The 27354-nt window shown below is 34.3% G+C and overlaps 1 protein-coding gene across 2 annotated transcripts; it reads left to right on the plus strand.

Moving 5' to 3' along the window:
• The first annotated feature begins 845 nt into the window (after positions 1 to 845).
• On the plus strand, positions 846 to 24097 carry LOC127872458 (MOB kinase activator 3B-like). 2 transcript variants are annotated; one of them, XM_052415793.1, is made up of 7 exons: positions 846 to 971; positions 8728 to 8878; positions 9722 to 9815; positions 10498 to 10631; positions 11556 to 11671; positions 16536 to 16622; positions 17284 to 24097. In XM_052415793.1, the coding sequence occupies exons 1-7, from the start codon at positions 915 to 917 to the stop codon at positions 17311 to 17313; spliced, it is 669 nt and encodes a 222-aa protein (XP_052271753.1). In that variant the 5' UTR covers positions 846 to 914; the 3' UTR covers positions 17314 to 24097. The 2 variants fall into 2 exon arrangements, with proteins under 2 accessions (XP_052271753.1, XP_052271758.1); XM_052415798.1 differs by having other exon boundaries at positions 894 to 965.
• Positions 24098 to 27354: the final 3257 nt, after the last annotated feature.

Below are 27354 nucleotides of genomic sequence, written 5' to 3' on the forward strand. Positions count from 1 at the left end.
TGATGGCAAAATCATTCCAATAATCGTCTGCTTATGTTAATTCAATTAATAACAGGCTTTCAAAATTTTCATCAAAAGTTGTAACTCTGTACGTTGCTCTGGTCTTCTTCCTACCATTGAGTAATTAAATGATAATCACATTTAATATGTTATCATTCCCTTGTGTTATTGTTTAATTTGAGTTGCAAGGCTATGATGTTAAATTTTTATTTACACGTATATGTACCATGAATATTTCTGGACCAAGTGTGAGGTTGAGCGCTCTAAAACCGGTTTAAACCCCAAGTGTTTGTGCGTTGACCGTTCCAAGGCGGTGACCCCAGCTTTATTATACTATATGCGTATGCTGTTTCGTATTGTGCCATACTGTTTTTGCAAGTGTTCACTTGCCATAATTAAAGAAACACGAACTTGTGTATGATAGGAATGCAATACTGTTGGAGCAACTGGAGTTTCACTTTGAAACTTTATATTTCATTCGTTTGATGTTCATCGGTGTCTAAACTGTCGGAAAAATTACGACCAATTTTCATTAACGCCGATAAATCGTTAAATCGTCTGTTGATGGTTTTCCGATTGCATATCAATAATTTAGCTTTGAAAATTTAAGACGAAATATATATTTTTTCTCCATATTTAAAACACGTGTGTATATCTATTCTGAACATAATAAACTATGGAGTAACTGATATTGATGACCAATTAAATTACACTTCACCGGAGACGTAGATCTCTGACTTCATGTACAAATATTCTTCGAAGGAAGCAATAAATGATGCAATGTTAACAATAATTGTTATTGGATACGAAAGCGGTTAATTCAGATACAGCCAATTGACGATAGAGGAAAATATTACTAAGCGAACATCGGCCTGCAAAATCCGACTGTTGAACATACAATTCACTTCCGCAAAATGGCGGCTGGTGGCAGGACACATTTTATGCAGTTTTTTTCTCGGGACAAGGTGAACGTACGGCAAAGTATAGAGATCAGACAGTAGTGAAAATGCTGTTACGATCCATCATGTTTCTTGATATATTATTGCGTATTTCCCTGCATTATTATGAATGTATTTTAAAGACTTCCTTGACAATTGTCTAAATTTTAAACTCTAAATATTTAAGTTCCTGCTTCCTCAAAATGATAAGATGGACCATGGGGCCATGTTTTGCTACTCATACCACATTCATGATTTGTAATTAAAAAACAACTTATTTTCTACACACAATGTCATGATTTTGTTTTACTCTTACCCCTAGTCCATATAAATGTCGGGGGACAAAAATATGTCTCAACTGATATCGTCCTGTAGGACGAGATCTTGAGGGAAATTCAATGGGTGCTGGAGGTATTGGTAAATGACAAGTTCGGTAAATTGATTTATATTGTATATGCCATGGAGTGTTCGGTAAATTGGTTTTTATAGAGGTGGTATACCTACGAGGTGTTAATGACACCAATTATTGACGTACAATAACATCAGGGGCATTTATTTGCAAACTGTGGATTAATTTTGAGTTGAGTAATTAATGCTATGCCTATGGAAAAGAATTAAGGGGAATGAATGAGCTACCTATGAACGAATTCTGTTAGGAAATTGTAGGTAAATTTACAATTTAAATAACGCAATACTGTTGTGTTTTTTTTAATAATTGGTGCTTTTATTTAAATAACATAATAGTAATAATAAATAATTATTTATGGCGGAATCAATGTGAGATCTTCAATTAAGTTTAATGCTATTTAAAAAAGTTTCTTGTAAAATATTGTAGACATGATTTTATAAATATGATTGCAGTTTAAATATAAAGCGCAATAGTATTTTAGACCACCGATAAACACTCAATTTCTCAATATATAAACATAAGTTTGCCAACATATTGAATATGTTGCTCAGCTCTTGCCACGTGGAGGCCACCTCTTGTAAGAGCCTAATGTTGAATTTTATATTACATGTTTTATTATTTCTTTCTGGTTGAGAAAAACACAAGAAAAAGAAAAAAAATCTTCAGCATTACTTATAATCAGTTTTGAATAAAGACATTACAGGCGACCACAAAAGAAATGCAAATTCACAATTTTAATGTATCTCTGTTATCCCAAAAAAAATACCAAGACTTACCGGTGTGTATACAGTGACTCCATCTTCCACATGCATCACATGCAATAGCGTGCACATGAGAAGTGACCTCAATATTGCAGAAAATACATGGATGTTCAGCCATGATTGTATGATACAGTTAAAAAAAATCACCTGCATATATACACACTTTAACAATTGAGCAACAACACTTACCTTAATTACTGGAGAACCCATGAAAACCTTCTCTTCATCCTCTGTTTGATTTCTTAGTTGAAAATGACCATGATAATTTTATAATTACCCAATGACATAATAATTTTATTTTTACCACAAATAAACATCCTTTGATGTCACCACCAGTATTTTTTGTAAAGATGATTAAAGAAGGAAAACATTTGTTTATTTCACTGTTTGAAAGTTACTGGTCGTGTATGTAAAAACTTGGCCACCAGTGTTAAAGCATGTTCACGATCTAAACTTACATATCTAGATTATTTTAAGAATAATACCTTATGTGCTGACCTGATTGTAGGAAAAAGAAGCGAGAAATTTATTTATATAAGAAACAAACATATTTGATATTAGTATTTTAAACCACCGACAATTTCTCATTATATAAACATGAGGTAGTTTGCCAACGGTGTGAAAGTTACTGGTAGTGTATGTAAAAATTTGGCCACCAGTGTTAAAGCATGTTCACGATCTAAACATACATATCTAGATTGTTTTAAGAATAATACCTTATGTACTGACCTGATTGTAGGAAAAAAGAAGCGAGAAATTTATTTATATAAGAAACAAACATATTTGATATTAGTATTTTAAACCACCGAAAATTTCTCATTATATAAACATGAGGTTACCATAATGAAAATGTTGCCCAGCTCTTGCCACGTGGAGGCCACCTCTTGTAAGAGCCACATTATTATTTTTTTTAACTGATACGCTTTTATTAAGATTTTTTCAACTAATTGTTTAAAAACATATATAAAAAACAAAACAATCATGACCTAAAGATAAACTTTAAATATATAATTTACATCCCTTGATTATAATATTAATTGCAAGCCTGGATAATTAATATTAACACTTTGCAAACATCTCTAAATTGATAAAATCAACTCCCTACATTCAAACAGATAATTTAATTAGTGCCAAACAACTCAATAAATGTACACGCTTCTCGACAAAAGGTGCGATAATCCCTTTTTACACCAATTTACCGAAACCTCCACGGCATTTACTATATAAATCAATTTACCAAGCTTGTCATTTACCGAAACCCCCATTACTCAATTCATTTGTTCATGCATTCTACTTTCTTAATAGATATGCCTTGAGAAAATTTTTTAATGAAAAAGAGTCTTACTGGTCAGAAAATACATATTTTAACATCAGCTTTTTTTCACTCGTCCTGTAGAACAAGAGCTTTAGGGAAATTCACTCGTCCTTTCAAGATTTCACTCGTCAATATAAGCGGTTAAGTGGAATTTTTGTCCCCTGAATGTAGTCCCAGAGCCTTTGATAATTTTTGCTATTGCAGCGCTGGTAGTACATATGCACCCCTTCATAAACACAATGGCAGTTTTTCACATAGATTTCATGCGCATCACTTAACAGACGTTGTTCGTTACCTATTAAGGAAAGCGATAAATAAACTTCAAAAACACATTCAATTTCTTGAATGGCAGCCTACAGACATTATCCTTTGCATGCAACCTAAAAAACACAAGGATATTTCAACACACTATTCTTGCTGGCATTTTCATTTTGAAATTTGGAACAATGTGAATATTAAACATCTGTTAGACATTGTTATCAACTTAGGTTACATCAAATATCGTGATAATGATGATATGCAAAATATTGGTGTACTGCGAACTAACATATACACTGTAGCGAATTTTGTTGTCGGCAACATTACTACAGTTTCCCAATACGTTAGATAGAGCGTGCTGAAGAATAACAAAGTAAATAAAAAGCAATTATTTCGTGCTTAAATGGTAACATATGCATGAGTTTTTGCTTTGGACAGGACTGGTAAACATTGATAAGTTTTTGCAGTATCAGTGTTCGTTAGCATTTTCAGTGGTGATCAAATTTTGTACTTTGAACAAAAGACAGGGCATTGCGACCCTTAGGGTTTTAAAGCTGAGAGTTGAAGTATTGCAACTACTGTTACCAATACCCCACATCTTCGATGCTACATGTATGTAGAAAGGATCCTAAAAAAGGACCAGATCACAAAGTTAACGGACCCGATCCCAAACCGAAATTGAACAAAAGAATCCTTTTTCAAAAAAAAAAGTTTTTTAGAAACAAGTGTCAAATGATAATTATATCTCAATTCTATTTCTAACAAAGTATATAACAATATACATGTGTATTGTTGTTGTTTTTTCAAAATGGCCTGGAAAAGAAAGATGTGTCTATATATGATATAAAAATTAGCACAATTTGGTCCATTTTTAACCAGGTTTTCCGAAGGAAAAAACTGGTTATTAGATTGGCGAATGCGGGCGGGCTGGCTGGCTGGCGGGCTGGCTGGCTGGCGGAATAAGCTTGTCCGGGCCATAACTATGTCGTTCATTGTCAGATTTTAAAATCATTTGGCACATTTGTTCACCATCATTGGACGGTGTGTCGCGCGAAATAATTACGTCGATATCTCCAAGGTCAAGGTCACACTTTGAGTTCAAAGGTCAAAAATGGCCATAAATGAGCTTGTCCAAGCCATAACTATGTCGTTCATCGTCAGATTTTAAAATCATTTGGCACATTTGTTCACCATCATTGGACGGTGTGTCGCGCGAAATAATTACGTCGATATCTCCAAGGTCAAGGTCACACTTTGAGTTCAAAGGTCAAAAATGGCCATAAATGAGCTTGTCCTGGCCATAACTATGTCATTCATTGTGAGATTTTAAAATCATTTGGCACATTTGTTCACCATCATGGGACGGTGTGTCCCACGAAAGAATCACGTCAATATCTCCAATGTCAAGGTCACCACGACTAAAAATAGATTTAAAAAAAAAAAATACAAAGGGGGTTAATTTTTTTTGGTCATTTCAAAAGTTCAGTTTGAGTTTTCTCCCTTTATCAGATTTTTTTTTCACAATGAAAACCTGGTTTTGTGACAATTTTGTCCCTTGTGTCCATAAAAAATTGCCAAATTTGCAATTTAAACGATTAAAAAAAATAATTTGACTAGACTCCCATTTCCAGAAATAGCTAGAAAAATCCCTGCCCTTACTGTTATTTTTGTTTAGCACTAGACTCAACTCACTAGTACATGTACATGTACTAGTAGGAATTTAAAGCTAATGATGATGCACACATGATGGTTTTTAGTTGATTCTATTGACTTTCAATTTAAACCTTTATTGGAAATCTACATCAATGTATATAGGTGTACTGCTTTTATTTATTTTTTGATCATAGTAGAAAAATCAATTTAAAAACACATTACTGTAATCATCCGATTGGTTTATACATTTTGCTGTAGGTAATATTATAGCCACTTTTCCTGTACTTTTAGCCACTCAACATGTAAATGGAGTTTGATATTAAAAACCTTTTTCAACTTAAATAAAACATTTGATGCAAGTTTGTGTGTCTCTAAACAAAAAAGTCAAAATAAATGCAGAATAATGTATAAATCAACGCTTATCATAGCAACAGGTCATTTCTAGGAAGGAACCCTAGTTTTGTTCATTTCTTTCCTATAAATCTGTTTTGTCATCATTTTGGTACGAAAGCACTTTCTTGCCATAATTTTGATATAAATCATTAAATTAATATTCTAATAGACTTATAAACACCAGCATACTGTTTTAAACTAATAAAAGAGAATATTTTCAATGTATTTGCAAGTACAAAACATATAAATATCAAATTCTGATAACTTTTTAGCTAACTTACATTTTTTACAACATAAAAATAAAAATTCACATGTTTTGAACCAAAAACAATAAATTCTATGTCAAAGATTTTTAGCTCATCTATTTTATTTTTTTTAAATATGAGCTATTGTCATCACCTTGGCGTCGGCGTCCGGTTAAGTTTTGCGTTTAGGTCCACTTTTCTCAGAAAGTATCAATGCTATTGCATTCAAACTTGGTACACTTACTTACTATCATGAGGGGACTGGGCAGGCAAAGTTAGATAACTCTGGCGTGCATTTTGACTGAATTATGTGCCCTTTTTATACTTAGAAAATTGAAAATTTTGGTTAAGTTTTGCGTTTAGGTCCACTTTTTTCAGAAAGTATTAATGCTAGTGCATTCAAACTTGGTACACTTACTTACTATCATGAGGGGACTGGGCAGGCAAAGTTAGATAACTCTGGTGTGCATTTTGACAGAATTATGTGCCCTTTTTATACTTAGAAAATTGAAAATTTCGGTTAAGTTTTGTGTTTAGGTCCATTTTATTCCTTAAGTATCAAGCTATTGCTTTCATACTTGCAACACTTACTAACTATCGTAAGGGGACTGTGCAGGCAAAGTTATGTAACTCTGACTGGCATTTGGTCGGAATTATGGGCCCTTTATACTTAGAAAATTGAAAGTTTGGTTAAGTTTTGTGTTTTGGTCCACTTTACCCCTAAAGTATCATAGATATTGCTTTCATACTTGGAACACTCGCAAACTATCATAAGGTTACAGTAAAAGGACAAGTTGCATAACTCTGGATGTCATTTTTACGGAATTATGGCCCTTTTTTGACTTAGTAAATTTGAATATATGGTTAAATTTTGTGTTTCGATCCACTTTACTTCTTAAGTATCAAGGCTATTGCTTTCAAACTTCAAATACTTTCATGTTATCATGAGGTTACTGTACCTGGCAAGTTAAATTTTACCTTGACCTTTAAACGACCTTGACTCTCAAGGTCAGATTATTAAATTTTGCTAAAATTGCCTTAACTTCTTTATTTATGATTAGATTTGATTGATACTTTGACAAAACTACTCTTACCTGACATACCACAATAGACTCCACCCAAACCATCGCCCGTGCCCCCCCCCCAACCCCCCCCCCCCCCCCTCTCATCTCACAAATGACCACCACACCCTCACACTATACCCCCCCCCCACCCCACCCCCTCCCCATTTTTTTTTTTTAACGGTTAAAAAACAAAACTATTTATTTTGATTATTTTATGTTTGAAATACCGTCCAACCATCGCACCCAAGAATCCCACCCCCACCCCCCCTCCCCCACCTGAATCCCCCCCCCCCCCTTAATTTATTTTTTTTTTTTTTTTTAAGATCATCTCACAAATGACCACCACACCCTCACACTATACTACCCCCCCCCCACCCCACCCCCTCCCCAATTTTTTTTTTTAACAGTTAAAAAACACAAATATTTATTTTTTTATTTTATGTTTGAAATACCGTCCAACCATCGCGCCCAAGAATCCGCCCCCCCCCCCCCACCCCCTCCCCAATTTTTTTTTAAACAGTTAAAAAACACAAATATTTATTTTTTTTATTTTATGTTTGAAATACCGTCCAACCATCGCGCCCAAGAATCCGCCCCCCCCCCAACCGACCCCCCCCCCCCACCCCCCCCCCACCCCCCCCCCCCCCCCCCGATTTTTTTTTTCCCTTTTTTCGCATTTTTGGACGATAATGTAATAAATGTCCACCCCACCCCCCCCCCCCCACCCCCCCCCCCCCCCGCACAATGCACCGGTCTTCACTCCACCCCTCCCTCCTTTGTGATTGAAAATGAGTGTCCCTTCACCTTTAAAAAGAAAATAGATGAGCGGTCTGCACCCGCAAGGCTGTGCTCTTGTTTTTAAATTAAGATGACTGACCAAAGTTTTAGCAGAAATATGTCCCAATGCCCCAAATAAGGGATCGAGTGAGCTCATTTAAGGGAATGGATGAACCTATATCAAAGAAGGATATATAAAGATTATTTATAAGTTAGAGCAAGAGGTCTTGCATTTTCATGGTATATTTTGGCACATCTTAGAAAATTAAGATTTTTCGAAGTAAACATGTTGATTTTATATCATGTTGTGTTCATATCCAAAATAATAAAAAATTTACCAAAAATTTAAATTCCTGGTTTCAAGTTCGTTAATTGTTCTTTGGTGAAATGACATGCCAGTGAAAAGCATTAAATGTCTTATTAATTATTTTTTATAAATCTTCATAAAAGAGTTCTCTTGTTGTCCATGATTAAACATTATTTTTGATTATGATTAAGATTAAATGATGAGATGCAGGGGCACAAAAATATTTAATGTTAAGTTTATCAAAATCAGCAATAATTGTGTGCATCTGAGCAATCCTTTATCGAAAGTCAAAATGAAAAGTGTTTTTTTAATAAACTATATTACAGACATACTTCTGTTTCACAGTATTTAAGATTTGTTAACTACATGTAGACTTGGCACTTACAAATAATGGCTACAGCATATAGTATGGGGGTATCAAAAACCTTATTCCTTCAATGTACCACTTTTTTACTTTGCTTTCAGTCAGTAAATCCAAGTGTATTTATTTAGTTCACCAAATAAATTTCTCCCATACAGCCATCACATTTGTCACTTTTAACTCTTATTTATAACCTCACACTTTGAAGAAGGCAGTTTACAAGCACCTTAATATTATGTTTTTCAGACTTTTAGACCAAAGAAAAAGTTTGAGCAAGGCACACTTAAATTTAACCTACACAAGCAAGCAAATGCTTCGCTGAATTCAGGGATAGATCTAAAGGAGGTTGTAAAGTTGCCCTCAGGGGAAGATCAAAATGATTGGGTTGCTGTTCATGGTAAGCTGCATGTTTTTATTATATTCATGAATAACTTATTCACAAAATTCTGAAAGATATAATCTTTTTCAATTGTCGCCCATGTTGATTATATGTAATGCTTAACTTAATAGGGCAGTTTTACTTTAAACTTACAGATTTAACATATTCGTAGACTATTAAGAAAAGCAGTTAATGATTATAAACCAGAAGTATCAAATTCAAAGATTTCTTTGCCTATATGTTATTATCTCCTGCCACAGGCGTTTGGCGTTGTCTGTCCTTCCGTCCGTCCAGCACTTTTGTGTCTGGAGCCATATCTTGGAAGTGCTTTGGCGGATTTCATTTAAAACATGGTGTGATTATATATATGGATAAGAGGATGAGGCACGACAAGTGGCATTATACACCATGAGATAATAACGTAGTTATGGCCCTTTGTATCTTGAACAAATGCTTTTTGTGTGTGTCTGGAGCTATATCTTTGAAGTGCTTTGACGGATTTCATTGAAACTTAGTATAAGTATATATATATATGGATAAGAGGATGATGCACGTTGGCATTGTCCATCCGTCCAGAAAACTTTTGTTTCCAAAGGTATAAAGGCGGGGCATATCAATTCAACGAATTTGCTTGTTCTAATGTAGTTTTTTCCATTGTAATAAAATACATTGATTGTATGTTTCAACCCTTTTCTATTATTTACACTTTCAATGTAAGCCCATTATTTCTCAACTCAATTTTGATTAAAAAATAGTGTCTGCTCAAGTTTCATAAGTTAAACATTCAAAATGGTAAATGGTATGTACCGGTATTCATTGTCATTATAACCATTTCAATTGGATAAACTGAGTGTGTTTCAGTGGTGGACTTCTTCAACAGGATCAACCTCTTGTATGGCACAATCTGTGAATACTGTACAGACCAAACATGCCCAACCATGTCTGGTGGGCCACGGTAAACTTTAACATCAGTTTCTTGCTGAATGTTTGGTGTCTTTGTGTTAGAAATCACTGATACTAGTAAAACATTATAGTGGGCACTCAAACATTGGCACTCTTATTGGTCAGATTTTTATGTCCCCCACCACTGTAGTGGGGGACATATTGTTTTTGCCCTTTCTGTTGGTTGGTTGGTTTGCGCCAACTTTAACATTTGCAATAACTTTTGCAATATTGAAGATAGCAACTTGATATTTGGCATGCATATGTATCTCATGGAGCTGCACATTTTGAGTGGTGAAAGGTCAAGGTCATCCTTCAAGGTCAAAGGTCAAAAAAACTAAATCAAAACGGCGCACAAGGGGACATAGTGTTTCTGACAAACACATTTCTTGTTACTTTTTTGTTTTTAAACAAGTAATTTTAGTGCTTATAATAGTTTTTGCCAGTTATATGTTTAAAATGACAATACATTGATATAAAACATATATAAGATTTTCTACAAATTGAGAGACCTTTTTAGACAGAACTCCATCATGAAAACCCTAAATCAAACACAATTTCAAATTTGACATGTGTTTTTTGCTGTCCAGTCAGATAAAATTGAATCCACAGCTACATGAAAGCCATAGAAACATGAAAGTAAACATATCAAGTTTAAGGACATTGTTGACTAGCTTTTCTCCACTGTGTTCCAGGTATGAGTACATGTGGTGTGATGGCCACCACTACAAGAAGCCCACGGCCCTGCCAGCCCCTCAGTACATCACCCTCCTGATGGAGTGGGTGGAGTCACAGATCAACGACGAAACCATCTTTCCTATCAAAGTTGGTACGTTGGCTAGTCTTTAGATTGGTCTTCCATTGCTGGACCCTTGAGTGGTCATTGAAAATTCATAACTTCTGGTGGTTTTGCAATAACAATATGAATGGTAGCTAGTGTGTTTATTTATTTTCATTTTATTAAGAAAATAAGTTAAATAACAGCTACACTTTGCTAAATATTTTAATGCAAGCACTTTCATAATAAGCTGCACCATGGGTCTTTCTTAATACTACATCTTTCATTAATATAATTTTTACTTCCATATTTAAGTGAAGAAATTACTCAGACTTATGTAACAAATATTGGTATAAACAACTTGCATATTAAAGGGGGCTTTTCACAGATTTTGGCATGTTTTGAAGTTTGTCATTAAATGCTTTATAATGATAGATGTTAACATTGGAGATAAAAAGCTCCAGTAAATAATCAAGAATAAAATTTTAAAAAAGAAAAAAAGGTAACCCTCAGCAGGGCTCGAACTACTGACCCCTGGAGTCCTGGAGTGAAAAATCTCCCACTTAGACCACTCAGACATCCTTCCGGATGCAATGTCAGGTGTATTTTATACTTCATATAACCAATCCTCGTAGTTTCACAAAATATAACGACAACTCCAAATTATTAATTCGTTTCACATTGCAACGCTGTATAATTTTCAGGATTTATAAATGGTCAAAATATGCATATAATGGCTATTTTAGAGCATGGTAAATGTTCAGTATTACTGTTTCCTCAAAAATATTATAACTAAAGCAAAAATTTGCGAATCTGAAACAACTTTTTTCAATTTTGTCAATTTACCCAAACGTGAAAAGGCCCCTGTAAATGATTGAAGCATAAGCAAAGGGAGATCATTCAATTTTAACAAGTTTTATATTATTATTAAATTAAGTCATAAAGATACAGACTAAGATCATGCATTACATTCAGGAGTGCCGTTTCCCAAGAACTTCCTGCAGACTGTGAAGAAGATTTTGACACGGCTGTTCAGAGTATTTGTTCATGTTTACATTCACCACTTCGACAAATTAGTTGCCATTGGAGCTGTAAGTAAACCATAGGGATCTCTGTTTACTGGGACAAAAAAAGCTTTCTGATGTTTTGTTGAAAACTTGTTTATACCCCTGACATCTATTGATACATGAAGGTCTGTACTGATTTGCCTGTTTATTTGTACGTATGTTCATACAAGGTAAACCAAATATGAGGTATTTTTGTATAACTTGATTAATAATAGTTTCTGCATTGTTCTTGCATGAATGTTATCTTTGCCCACTCTCAACAGACCTACATCATCCACACCTCATTTAGACCTTGACATTTACTCACCAGAGCTTGTTCTTACTATTACGGAAATAACCTATCCCTGAAAAATAGGGAATTTTAGCCTCAATTTACTTGAAATGGAGACAGTGTGTTTTTGTTTGATTTTGAATGTTAGATTAATTATTTCTTATAGTGGCACAAACTGAAAATCTTAAACATAAATATTAAATGAATATAAAAACTTCCAAATGCTTTAGTTCTACACATAACAGACCTTTCCAAATATCTCAAAGTCTAGAGCTATTTCAAAACTACTGAAAGTTGATTAATTAAACAAATATTTTGAGACTTGATTTAGGAAAAGAGATACCTATTGCCATTTGGAATACAACAGAATAATGGCTGTTTAATCAGCCCCCTAAAAAAGACTGAAACTTTTTTAACTTAAACTATTTCAGATGGTCTAAATTCTTAGATCAATCAAATTCATCTTTACCTCTTAGATGCAAATGTTCACGCATTTGAAGTCTCTTAGAAAATTAAATTTAATACAATACTTTTTTTACTAGATTCAAGTTAGAGGTCTCATTAACAAGCCTTAGATACAGATGAGCAGCAAACAGCATAAGACTTCAACAGACTGCAAGTTACTCTTTAACCCTTTGAATGCTGGGAAATTTGTCTTTTGCTAAAATGTCGTCTGCTGTATTTATAAAATTAGCATTTTCTTTGATTTTTTTTCAAAGAATACAATCAGAATAGCAAACAGTTTGGATCCTGATGAGACGCCATGTTCTGTTGCGTCTCATCTGGATCCAAACTGTTTGCAAAGGCCTTCAAAATTCGGTTCCCGCACTGAAAGGGTTAAAGGCTGTTCTGGTTTTATGATGTTTGCACATAGCCCTTTTCACTTTGCTTCTGAGTGGGAATGGGTTAACATCTCAGACTTATTCATCAATGAATCAATGCTTTCATTAGACTAGTGTTTTGAAGAATGCATCTCGTTTTTGTTTAAAGTTTAGTTTAGAATTTTGTTGAAGACCAATCTTTAAGAGCCATTAAAGTTAACATTATTTGTGGAAGAAAAAAAGAGATAAGAACATTTTATCAATATGCTTTTTTAATTCAGCTTCATTATATAATTATACCCCCACAAAGGAAGTTAAGGGGGGGATATAGGAGTGAATTTGTCTGTCTGTCGGTCGGTCTGTCTGTCGGTCCGTATTAAGTGTCCGCTCTCTAATTCAAGTAGTTTTCATCCAATCTTCACCAAACTTGGTCAGAATTTGTATCTACATGATGTCTAGGCTAAGTTAGAACATGGGCCTTGCCGGGTCAAAAACTAGGTCACAGGGTCACTTAGTGCGTTTTAAACATTCAGCATGGTGTCCTCTCTTATTCAAGTAGTTTTCATCCGATCTTCACCAAACTTGGTCAGAAGTTTTATTTAGATAATCTGAAGGCCAAGTTCGAACATGGGCCATGCCAGATCAAAAACTAGGTCACAGGGTCACTTACTACGTTTTACACATTGAGCATGGTGTCCGCTCTCTATTTCAAGTAGTTTAAATCCGACCTTCACCACACTTGGTCAGAAGTTGTAACTAGATGATGTGTAGATGGGTGTCAGACAATTCACCCCCAAGACAATTCACCCCCTGGACAATTCACCCCCAGAATTTGATTTCCTTGGACAATTCACCCTCAAAGACAATTCACCCCCCAAGACAATTCACCCCCATATTTGTATATGAGATTTTATGGTCATTTGCTTTTGTCATATTTGAACATAATTTGTGAGCAGATGTTCTGGGGTTATAATTTTGACTTTGCACACAATTTTGACGTGAAAATAATAAATGTAGTATGTAAATGAAAGATGACATTGTGTTTTTTGTCAAATGCAATTCAACCAATGTATTTTTCTATAAACTGTGTTACAACATATATAATTGAAATAAATTAAGTTTTTTGTATTTATTATATTTGTGCATTTGTTTTAAATAATAATATTATTTTACTATTTTATTATTAGTACTTTGTCAAATATTGAAGATGATTAATTAGTTTCATTAAATTCTTAGAATTTTACATTAATATCACATTATTTATTTATTCATGTTAGATAGGATAATTAATTTAATAAAATAAAATGGTTTAATTGATAAGAAAACCTTAATTAAAGAAAGGAAATTTAATCTGGTTGGGAGCGAGCTATTAATGGGTATTACAATCACGCATTCACACCCCTGGCGAGGTTTTATCAAAGCGTCAAAACAGATTAATCAAAATGTCAAAACAGATAAACAAAGACTTCAGTTACACACATTGACATATGACATAATTATGCTGGGCTTGGCATAATACCTGGTAATACCTGTATTAAAAAATTATATTTTTGTTCACTTGATATTTTGATTATTATTTTTAAACAAATAATTATTATTAAAAAAATATTATTTTTAAACATATAATTATTATTATTATAAACAAAGACTTCAGTTACACACATTGACAAATAATTATACTGGACTGGGCATAATACCTGGTAATACCTGTATTAAAAAATTCCATTTTTGTTCACCTGATATTTTCATTATTATTTTTATTTAACTGCCTATAAACATAGGTGTTTCATTAAAAAAAATAATTATTTTTATTCTTATTATCCATTAAGTTGTTCAATGTTCTCTCATTGAAGGATAAGTAATAGAAGTTGTGTGTTGTAATGTTGTGTATTGAAACATATTTTAGTCTACAAATATCAGTATTCATTTCAAATCCAGTAATTCACGCCATTTTCTGTTATAATTTTAAAATGCTACTGATACAGGAGTACTTCATGATTTATTAAATCCACTATAATACCGCTAGTATGGTCCTACTAAAAATGTTTTGAAATGACATGTATTTTTTACATTAATTGTACTCAATTCAAGTCCACTTCAATCATACAGTATGTTAACTCATTCCATACTACAGCCTTATCTCTAAGCAACCCCAATCAGTATATCTACCACTAGATAATCAGAAGAAGATGATCAGTACCCTCATCAGCTCTGAATGCCTGACAGATTATCTGTTTATTGTTACCTTTAGTGGTGTGAAAAGGTTGTTTTTAGGTGTTGTTATTTTGTTGACTGACTATGTGACAAATTTTTTATTATTATTTTTCCCATTTAAAAATAAACATAGTAATATTATGAAAATTTCGAAATCTTGCATAACTTATCAAATAAAAAACATTGGAGTATTTCCAAATAATGTATCCAATACCATTATTATTTATTTATACACCTTTTACAAATATAAACTGTTTTAATGAATAAAAACAATCTTAAATAAAACAAAACTTATAATTGATTATTTAATGGAAAAAAACAATAATAAGATATTGTTAATAATAAAAACAAACATCAATAGATAAAAAGCACAGTTATGTTTCAATTGCAAGTAATTTTATGGAAAAAAAAAGAAAGACATTCTGAGAACATCTTAATATGCTTTTATTCGAACTTCATAAAAATCAAATAAAATACAAATAACTATCCTTAGAAAACAGATATTCGTAATTACTAAATCCTAAACAAACAGCAAAAGAAAACAACAACAAAATATCTGGGGGTGAATTGTCCAGGGAGCAGGGGTGAATTGTCTAGGGGGTGAGTTGTCTCCTGGGGGTGAATTGTCTTGGGGGTGTATTGTCTTATTCCCGTGTAGATCAAGTTCGAACATGGGCCATGCCGGGTCATAAACTAGGTCCTGGGGTCACTTAGTGTGTTTTAAACCTCACCATGTTGTTGGCTCTCTAATTCAAGTAGTTTTTATCCAATCTTCACCAAAATTGGTCAGAAGTTGTATCTTGAAAATGTCTAGATCAAGTTTGAATATGGGTCATGCCGGGTCAAAAACTACATGGGCCTATCTGGGCGTAAAACTAGGTCACAGGGTCACTTAGTGCGTTTTTTAACATTCAGCATGGTGTCCGCTCTCTAATTCAAGTAGTTAACATCTGATCTTCACCAAACTTGGTCAGAAGTTTTATGGAGATGATCTTAAGGCCAAGTTAGAACATGGGCCTTTCTGGGTCAAAAACTAGGTCAAGGGGTCACTTAGTGTGTTTTAAAAATTGAGCATGGTGTCCGCTGTTTTTTGTGAAGACGACATGCAAAATATTATGTGTCAATGCGGCATGTGGGGGTATTCGTCACTTCTGTGACAAAGCTCTAGTTGACATTGTTCTTTGAAGTCTTTCTCGGATGTTGAATATTGTTAAAATTAATTCATTTGATTTAATAGGTCAACTATCATTTTTACAAAGGACACACTTTCTTTTAACGAAAAATATCAAAAATCAGAAAGTGTTGTCCCTGATTAGCCTGTGCAAACCGCACAGACAGTACTTTACCTACATGCATAAAATAAATCCCCTTTTCATAGAGCCCAGCCCATTTTAAGTTTCATTGAAGTTCATGATGTGAACGTTGTAACTATGTTTTATAAGTAAAATGTCTAATTGTGAATGTTTGCGTACATACTCACATGAACTATTTAAACAAATAAGGTATTGATAGATCCAGATGACTAAACTGCATATCAGTTGAACTTTTTTCAGGTGTTTGATGCTGATTTGCTCTGTTTCAGGAAGCCCATGTTAACACCTGCTACAAACATTTCTACTACTTTGTTACCGAATTCAGCCTTGTTGACAAGAAGGAATTAGAACCACTGGTCAGTAGTGCTTTGGATAACTTTTGATTGAATTAAAATAAGTAAATAAAATAATTAAATGGTAATGAACCCAATATGTTACAGACAAACAGTAATTAAGTCATGTTTCAAAAAGTTGTTTGATGTTTTTAAAGTCTAGCTGAATACACTCACCTTGGTTTATCAAAAATTAACCATCTTACACCAGATATTTTGGATATTTCAAAAGGGTTTTATGGAGTCAATCTTTTTTTTTAGTACAATACAATTTTCTTTAGTAATATTTGCTGTCTTGAAGCCACTGGCTTATTTGAAAGTAGCTGATAGAGCACTGCTTATTTGTTTTTCCCCTACTGGTTTCACCGGAGGGGACTTATGGTTTGCGCTTTGTGAGTCTGTCTGTCTGTCACACTTTTCTGGATCCTGCGATAACTTTAAAAGTTCTTCATATTTTTTCATGAAACTTCAAACATGGATAGATGGCAATATGGACTTTATGCCAGTCATTTCATGTTGTTCCTACGTCAAAAATTATGGTTGCAATGGCAACCAAAAAAACCCAAACATTCTGACAATGGTGGAGGGGACATATATTGCTTGGAAATAGTCTTGTTTAAACACTATTTTTTGCTTGGCTTGTTTTACCACTATTTTAGTGGTCTCTGTTTATTCTTATTTACAGAAAGAAATGACTGAAAAGATCTGTCACTGAGAGCAAAGAGGAATGATACATCAGTTGTTATTATATATACATAAATATATACTTGTTACTACCGGTAGACGCTAAATGATTGTCTCATTAATATACATGTATGGCCCAACATGGGAATCTTGTATCATCTTTGCAAGAATTCTTTACAATTAAAATTATTTACATGCTCAAAAATATTACTTACTGCAACAGATAGCAACAGAAACACTGAAGCCCTAAAAGAAGAAAGTTATGCAAGTCTCTTTTGCACATTTTGTAATGTTCTGCAGAACTTTCCACCTTAACTTGTTTTTTGCTAAAAAGAGACTTTTTTGAAACAAAAAATAACATCAAAGTTGAAAGTGTCGTCCCATATTAGCCTGAACGGAATTTCACAGGCTCATCTGGGACGTCACTTTATGCACATGCATTTGTCAGGGAGCATGGCTCAATTGATAACATGTATCTAGTGATGATGCAAATCTGTGTACCTGGTACATAAGTCTCAATACAAAAGCTGTGGCTTTAATTGTGATATGTAATGGAAAAAGTCCATTTCAAAAAAATTGGGTGTAGTTAAACCCTTTACCATTTAGATAAGTATTGTCATTCATTTATAGTCCGTTACAAAGTTATATTTAATTAAAGACCTTTCTTACTAGATTCAAGTTTTTAAGGCTTCATTTCTAACCCTTAGATACTGATTAGCAGCAAACAGCATAAAACCTGAACAGACTACAAGTAACTTGCAGGCTGTTCTGGTTTTATGTTGGTTGCAAAAGTCATTTTCACTTTGCTTCTGATGGGGAAAGGGTTAAATGTTGAAAGCAAACCATGGAAATGCTCCTTTTGTGCATACCCTTTTGTTATAATGTTTAAGCACAATAATTTCGGCTTCATTTGCCAATGTTGGATACCAGTTCCCATGCTGGGTTGTCACTGGGCATGCCTCAGATCAACAGAATTTCCTGGATTGTTGTGTTCATTAGGGATGTCTGTTAATATTTGAGTCACGTTCTGAGAAAACTGGGCCTAATGCATGTGCGTAGTGTCATCCCAGATCAGCCTGTGCAGTCCGCACAGGCGAATGAGGGACGACACTTTCCAACTAAATTGGATTTTTGCTAAGAAGAGACTTCATCTTAACAAAAAATGTCATAAAAGCGTAAAGTGTCGTCCCTGATTAGCCTGTGCAGACTGCACAGGCTAATTTGGGACGACACTTTACGCACATGCATTATGCCCAGTTTTCTCAGAACACGACTTATTTAATTGTTTCTTTTACAATTGTAATGAATCAAACTGTTTGCATGAACATGTATGTACAATAATCTTCTAGGCTGGATTCTTTTGTGTATTTATGTAAAATTTTGCTCTCTTAAAAAATGCATACAGGTGTCAAGTATTGGCAAAAAATAATGGCATCGTCAAATGATTACTGGCTCACCATAGCATGAATTGCTGAAGATGAGCTATTATGATCACCCCTTGTCTGATTTGCATCTGCCTGCAATGTGCCTTGTAAATATAAGGCTAATTGCACTCTAGAGCCAAATTTTGTTTATCAAATCTGGATGACACTTGCACAGAAAAGTTATCTGGGCTATAACAAGGTGGAGCTGGAGTGGGGGTAATGTGAATCCAAAAAAAAGGGAATAAAATCCTAGAAAAAAATGTTACCATTCCAGGGTCCACATTGTAGATGAGAATTTTATCTTGACATTATCAAGACTGAGTTTGACTTGGTCACAAGCTTCCAAAACTGGGTTACTAGGTCAAATCTTAGGAATGAAATGCTTTACTTCTTTAAATTCTACATGTATGATGAATTTTTTAGATTGTTTATATTTACACTTTCTTAGCTGTGTTTGATTGTAGATCAAAAAGCATTCAAAAACAAGGTCAGCCATGCAAATCTAAGAAAACCTTGTTACCACTCAAAACGCCACATTTATAAGTCAATCTTGATAAAAGATTGCAAATCTTGACAATATGAATCCCAAGTTTTAATCTAGATCAAGTCTGAGAAAAAAACCTTGTTTCGCCAATAGAGGCTACATGTATGACTCTTTCTAAATGAAATTTAAGCTGTTATATATGTCGCGTTCTATAAAACTGGGCATAATGCATGTGCGTAAAGTGTTGTCCCAGATTAGCCTGTACAGTCCGCACAGGCAAATTAGGGACAATATTTTCTGCCTAAACTTGATTTTCAGTAAGAAGGGACTTCCTTGAAATTAAAAATACCATAATAGCGGACAGTTTTGTCTCTGATTAGCTTGTGCAGACTGCACAGGCTAATCTGGGATGACATTTTACGCACATGCATTAAGCCCAGTTTTCTCAGAAGGCCATATTTGAATCTGGGTCAAGTGGGTTCAGTCAAGAGTGTTTTTGTTCCATCATTGCCCTATTATTTTTATGTTGAGTTTTGATTTTTGTTTATTTTGTTTGAAAATTGTTTTATGGTATGTCTTACTTAAGCAAAACTGCATATTTCTTATTCAGTTCATTTTTGACAGGATTTTGTGATGGAATATCATTTAGATAAAACTGTTTATTTACAGAAGATTTCATTGGAATATATCAGCATATCCATGAAAGATTCCTTTACAGACTCCGCTGCTAACCTCATATTGATGGTTTGCATTAATATTAATTACTGCAGATACAACGGATATGTTTGTTTATTTAATATAACAGATGTGACTACACGATAGTGAATCTCTTTAAATAATTTTTGTTAAGTGGCATAATACATGTTGATGTCTTTAAGCAGGCATACACTTGCATATTGTAGGTGTGTACACATTAGTAGGAGTATGATGCAGACCTCAAATTGTGCATGTATACATTTTAATAAGAACATTTGGTACAACTATTAAAAAGCAATGTTATGGCAGTTAATAGAATGTTTTTAAATTTTACTTAGAGGTAGGAAATGAGGCGGGATTTAAAAAAACTAAAATATTGGGCCAGTGTAGTTGCTAGATTATTTTCCGTTTTGTATTATTGCTGATCATAAACTCATATGTCCATGGTATGGGATACAGTGAACTCCTCCCAATGACAAGAAGTCAAGGGATTTGTAAGAAAACCGAGCCTTATAAACTTAGAGTTAACTTAAGGTCTATTTCTTTGTTTGCGCAATTAAGATTAAGTCAACTATTAATATTCTTTTAAGCTCACCTGAGCACAACATGCTCATGGTGAGCTTTTGTGATCGCTTTTTGTCCGTCTTCTGTTGTGCCGCATCAACATTTGCCTTGTTAACTCTCTAGAGGCCACATTTATTGTCCAATCTACATGAAATTTGGTCAGAAGATTGGTTTCAATTATATCTTGGATGAGTTCGAAAATGGTTATGTTTGCTCGAAAAACATGGCTGCCAAGGGGCGGGGCATTTTTTCTTTTATGGCTATATATGGCTTTTGTAAAATCTTGTTAACACTCTAGAGGCCACATTTATTATCTGATCTTCATAAAACTTGGTCAGAAGATTCATCCCAATAATATCTTGGATGAGTTTGAAAATGATGCCGGTTGGTTGAAAAACATGGCCGCCAGGGGGCGGGGCACTTTTCCTTATATGGCTTTAGTAAAACCTTGTTAACATTCTAGAGGCCACATTTATTTTCCAATCTTCATGAAACTTGCTCAGAAGATTGTCCCACTGATATCTTGAATGAGTTAAAAAATGGTAACCTTTGCTTGAAAAACATGGCTGCCAAGGGGCGGGGATTTTTTCCTTATATGGCTATAGTAAAATCTTGTTAACACTCTAGAGGCCACTTTTATTGTCCAATCTTCATGAAACTTGGTCAGAAGATTCATCCCAATAATATCTTGGAGGAGTTTGAAAATGATGCGGTTTGGTTGAAAAACATGGCCCCCAGGGGACGGGTCATTTTTCCGTATATGGCTATATATAGTAAAACCTGGTTAACACTCTAGAGGCCACATTTATTGTCCAATCTTGATGAAATATGGTTAGAAGCTTTGTCTTAATTATATCTTGGATGAGTTCGAAAATGGTTACGTTTGCCTGAAAAACATGGCTGCCAAGAGGAAGGGCATTTTTTCTTATATGGCTATATAAGGTTATAGTAAAATCTTGTTAGCACTCTAGAGGCCACATTTATAGTTTGCTCTTCATGAAACTCGGTCAGAAGATTCATCCCAATAATATCTTGGACGAGTTCAAAAATGATGCCGGTTGGTTAAAAAACATGGCCACCACGGGGGCGGGGCTATTTTCCTTATACATGTGTATGGCTATTGTAAAACCTTGTTAACACTCTAGAGGTCACATTTATTTTCCGATCATCATGAAACTTGGTCAGAAGATTTGTCCCATCGATATCTTGGATGAGTTCAAAAATGGTTTTGGTTACTTTAAAAACTTAGCCACCAGGGGCGGGGCATTTTTCCTTATATGGCTATATATGGCCTTAGTTAAACCTTGTTAACACTCTAGAGGCCACATTTAATGTCCAATCTTCATGATATTTGGTCAGACGATTGGTCTCAATGATATCTTGGACGAGTTCGAAAATAATTTTGTTTATTTGAAAAAAATGGCTTCCAAGGGGCGGGGCATTTTTCCTTATATGGCTATAGTAAAATCTTGTTAACACTGTAGAGGCCACATTTACTGTCGATCTTCATGAAACTTGTCAGAAGATTCATCCCTATAATATCTTGGACGAGTTCAAAAAAGGTTGCCGGTGGGTTGAAAAACATGGCTGCCAGGGGTCGGGGCATTTTTCCTTATATGGCTATAGTAAAACCTTGTTAACACTCTAGAGGCCACATTTATTTTCCAATATTCGTGATACTTGGTCATAAGATTTGTCCCAATAATATCTGGTTTTCTCAGGTGAGCGACTTTGGGCCTTTCAGGCCCTCTTGTTGTTGTTTGCAACAGATTATGAAGCCAGATCAATGGCTGGCATGTGTAAAGCAGACATTGAGTTTTTAATACATCCAAATACTAGAATAACTGTTACAATGCACCAATAATTTTAATGAACATCTTAGTTTTGATACGGCATTTTATACAGTCAGAGAAAGTTTATTTCTTTAAATAGTATACAGTGAAAGAATGGATAAACTCATAAAACATATGCATTAACAAAACTGAATGTGAATATATGAAATACATAAAAAGCGTATTGTATGATTGCAAAGATTATTGGTGCTGAGTTGATGTGTCATGGCCATATTGTAGTGCAGACCTGTGTTGCTGTTGTCATGGATTGCTAAGTATGAATCTGTCAGTGCCTTAGTAGTTGTCATTCTGATTGGTTTAATCATGAATTGTCAACCTGATGAGGCACTGCTGAATAGTGGACATTTAATGAAGAGCAAGGCACAACTGTGTGTTTGCAAGTTAACTTCCACATAAAATAGTATGAAGTATCTCCCCATTTTAATTGTGCAAGAAGCACTTTTTAGCTTGGCTGTTTTCGGAGAAAACCCGAAGTATTGTCATAGCCAGCTTGTCGTCAGCCGTCCGCCGTGCTAAAACCTTAACGTTGGCTTTAAAATCAAAGTGCGTCCACCTACAACTTTGAAACTTCATATGTAGATGCACCTTGATGAGTTCTACAGGCCACACCCATTTTGGGTCAAAGGTCAAGGTCACTGTGACCTCTACAAAAATATTTTTTAATCTGAAGTTTTCATGTATTCACAAAAGCACCCGCAGCCGAGCGTTGGCACCCGTTATGCGGTGCTCTTGTTCAAGAATCACATCATTTTGTAACTGATGTCAGTGGTATCTGATCTTTTGATGCTTCCTTTTTTCTTTGTTTACAATTTTGTTCTTATGTTATTGTTTTTCTATTGCATGTTTTTGTCAGATTATTGCATAACCTATGTGTGCCAATTGTAAATAATGACAACTATTATATTTCTAGTTTGATTGCAGGTTTTTTAATAGGTTTACATGCATTTCTTTGCTTCAAAACTCAATGTGTATGAATTATTATAGAGACCAGTTTTTTAAATTAACAAATCTTGAACCTTTATAACATTAAAAAAAAAATTAATTAAAGGACATAATAGGTGAAAGTTAAAGTGATACTAGTTACGGTTTTATTCTTTGAAAAACTTTAATATTTATTGATAAACAGAATGTTTACCATATATGTTAACTACATTTTTTAATACTAATAATCACCCGTTAGTTCTATGGCGTACCTGTAATATTTAAAAATTATTATGTGTAACCAAGATCAGATCTCATATTTTCTAATAATCTTAAAATAAATAACAAGTAGCATGTGAATAACTATGCATTAAAATGTAATGTTTAAGCACTTTTATATTATAGTGTTGATCCTTACAAATTTCTCATGTTATTAATTGAACTGATTTTTAGCTCGGCTGTTTTCAGAGAAAACCCGAGGTATTGTCATTGCCAGCTCGTCCTGTCCGCTGTCCGTGTCAAGGTTTGTTTAGGTTTTTTAACATTGGCTCTAAAATCAAAGTCCTTCCACCTACAACTTTGAAATTTCATATGTAGATGCACCTTGATGAGTTCTACATGCCACACCCATTTTGGGTCACTAGGTCAAAGGTCAAGGTCACTATGACCTCTAAAAAAAAAAAATCTGACTAGCTTTCGCAGCCGAGCGTGGCACCCGTTATGCGGTGCTCTTGTTAGGTATTTTACGTGCCGCGTGATACCGACTTATAACATATGTAATATTTTTCTGTCAATGCCTCACATATTACTGAGGCTATTTCTTTTGTATCCTGTACAATTACTCTTCTTTTAAATAAAACTGATAGAAAATCATCTCCAGACTAAAATATATTAGTTGAACCTACCAACCTACTTGTAATAGAAATGCCTGAACCCCTGAATATTTTCGTATCAGGTATTTGTATACACCCAGATCGAATAATCGGGGGTATATTGTTTTTGGCCTGTCTGTCATACTGTCTGTCATTCTGTCCCAAAACTTTAACCTAGGTCATAACTTTTGTATTATTGATGATATTTGGCATGCATGTGTATCTCATGGAGCTGCACATAATGAGTGGTGAAAGCTTAAGGTCAAGGTCATCCTTTAAGATCAAATGTCAAATATATGGCTTCAAAGTGGCGCAGTAGGGGGCATTGTGTTTCACAAAGACAGCTCTTGTTTATTTGCTTATGTTTAAAACAATTTTTTAGGATATAATTGCTTATTTATTAACAATATGCTTTCTGTTGTGTACTAACAGTTTAATAACTACTAAATATAGAATAAATCACGCTAAATAGCAGACCTATTATGACAAATATGCTGTGAAGTTTAACAGGTTTGGGAACTCATATTATTCTTTTGAACAAAGCCACATAAATTCTCAAAATCAATGAAAATTTCATAAAATAATGTTTACCCAAAAAATCCAGTGTTCCTTATAGCAATAGCCAAAATTTCAACGCTAGATGTAGAATGGTAACATTTAACGAAATACAAAATGCTTGTCTGTTATTTTTTGTGTCACAATGTATTCCAGGTGAATTTCCCGCGACGATACTTAAATATTGTCAATTCTTTCACTGCACACCATTCAGAGCTCCAGATAATTATTTAAGATTTCACTCATGACTTTTTAGCTGATGAGTAAAATACAAAATCAAAGACTTTTGCGGGAGTATTACTCCCGCAAAAGTCTTTGATTTTGTATTTTATAAAAATTGTATACATGAACATGCAGAAAACACGTACGAATAATAAAGAACATCTACTCTTGTTTACATAAACATGCATTTTGAATCAAGAATATTCTTTTAATTGATATATTCAAGAATTGCTTTAGTTTTGAGTCAGACTTGGCATTAAACACACCTATACGACACTTTCCCCTTAGCAAGATTTTCGGTAAGAAGGGACTTCCTTTAAACGAAAAATTCCATAAAAGCAGAAAGTGTCGTCCCTGATTAGCCTTTGCGGACTGCACAAACTAATCTGGGACTACACTTTACGCACATGCATAATGCCCAGTTTTCTCAGAACGCTACACATATATACAGGCCTCCACTGGTGATTATGTCATTAACAAATTGCTATACATGAAGAATGGAATGTATAGGTGTGTTTAATGCCAAGTCTGACTCAAAATTAAAGCATTTCTTGAATATATCAATTAAAAGAATATTCTTTATTCGTAGACTTTAGTCTAATAATTGTTTGGTAAATACGGACCCGGATGACCATCGGATGATTTCGACAGTTTCTCACCCGATGAAGTGGCTTTACTTTAATTGAGCCTTGTTCTTATAAAACTGGGCTTAATGCATGTGCGTAAAGTGTCATCCCAGATAAGCCTGTGCAGTCCGCACATGCTAATAAGGGACGACACTTTCCGCCTAAAATTGATTTTCGATAAGGAGGGACTTCCTTGAAACTAAAAATACCATAAAAGCGTAAAGTGTCATCCCTGATTAGCCTTTGTGGACTGCACAGGCTTATTTGGGACGACATTAAAAGCACATGCATTAAGCCCAGTTTTCTCAGAACGCGGCTCAATTGACTAGCCTCTGCTACTTGTCAAGTATCCCATTGTTTCTTATCCATAAGCTTTTAACAGTTAGAAGAGCATTATCACAACGAAGTCAAAATGCTTCTATCTTTTACTACTATATTGATAATACAGAACAGCGGGAATACAGTCTGTAAATGCATTCGTTCACACGTCCGCATGGTCATCTCTCATAACTTCCTGAGTCCTGAAATGAAAAAGGTTCAAATGGTCAGCGTACGGTGTCCTTATTGTATACCCATATAAAAACAACATAACGAATTTTGTCTTATACTGTATATAGTTTCTTCAAACAAGCTAATAATCGTTTTCTTACCCAAATAAGTTAAAAACAAAAATTCAGAAACAATTATTTGTACTAGAAAAGAATAATGCCCATACTATCTCCATAATTTTCATCCAGTTTACATAGATTTCTTTAACCGTACACCATTTGCATACTTAGTAATGCAGTTAGTTATTTTTTTTCCTTAGCCAAGAGCAACCAACAAAAAACCGCTAAACAAGATGTAATGACAGTGGATCGTTTTGATCGAAGTTGGTCAAGTATGTTAGCGATCACCTATATATATAATTACATTTATGAAGCGCTTATGTCGGCTAAATAAATAAATGGCGTTTAGTTATGCGAATTAATTCAAAATTGTTCATTGATATTGTAAGTTATTTCTAGTGTTTTTGTCGAATGTATGCCTAGCGTCTAGAAAAAAGGCATGGCAAACAGCGTAGACCCAGATGAGACGCCGCATGGAACAGTGTACGTAATCAGTGGCTGTGTTCCAATGCATAAAATTGATAAGATCCTGTCAGCCGATACGATATGTCAACCAAAATTAAAGGCGAATGAGCAATTAAATTATGTCAAAGATTATAAACTAATATTAATTTAATACAAATTAGCGTTCACACGTTCGTGTTACTACTACTACAACTATTACTACTACTTCTTCTACATCTACAACAACTACTATTACAACTACTACTTCTACCTCTACTTCTACTACTACTACTACTATTACTACTACTACTAGTACAACTACAACAACAACTACTACTACTATTACTACTTCTACTACTACCACTACTACTACAACAACAACTACTACTATAACTACCTCTACTACTTCTACTACTACTACTACTACTACTTCTACTACTACTACTACTACTACTTCTACTAGTACTAGTACTACTACTACAACTACTTCTACAACTACAACAACAAAAACAGCAACTACTACTACAACAACAACTACCTCTACTACTACTACAACTACAACAACTACTACAACAACAACAACGACTACTACTACAACGACTACTACTACTACTACTACTACTACTACTACTTCTACTACTACTACTGTTACTACAACAACAACAACAACTACTACTACTCCTACTTCTACTACTACTACTACTACTACTACTACTTCTTCTACTACTACTAATGCTACTTTTAATCCTGCTATTACTACTCCTACTACTTCTGATACGACTACTACTACTTCTATTACTCCC

Source organism: Dreissena polymorpha, chromosome 1, assembly GCF_020536995.1.
Source record: "Dreissena polymorpha isolate Duluth1 chromosome 1, UMN_Dpol_1.0, whole genome shotgun sequence".
In the NCBI taxonomy this organism is placed as follows: Eukaryota; Metazoa; Mollusca; class Bivalvia; order Myida; family Dreissenidae; genus Dreissena; species Dreissena polymorpha.

What these genes read in the sequence shown, in the direction of transcription:
- LOC127872458 (XM_052415793.1), top strand. Translation starts at nt 915, where the DNA reads ATGGCGGCTGGTGGCAGGACACATTTTATGCAGTTTTTTTCTCGGGAC. An exon ending in AATTAGTTGCCATTGGAGCT is followed by an intron (nt 11,672 to 16,535) that starts GTAAGTAAACCA and finishes GCTCTGTTTCAG; the next exon opens with GAAGCCCATGTTAACACCTG. An exon ending in AGAAGGAATTAGAACCACTG is followed by an intron (nt 16,623 to 17,283) that starts GTCAGTAGTGCT and finishes TCTTATTTACAG; the next exon opens with AAAGAAATGACTGAAAAGAT.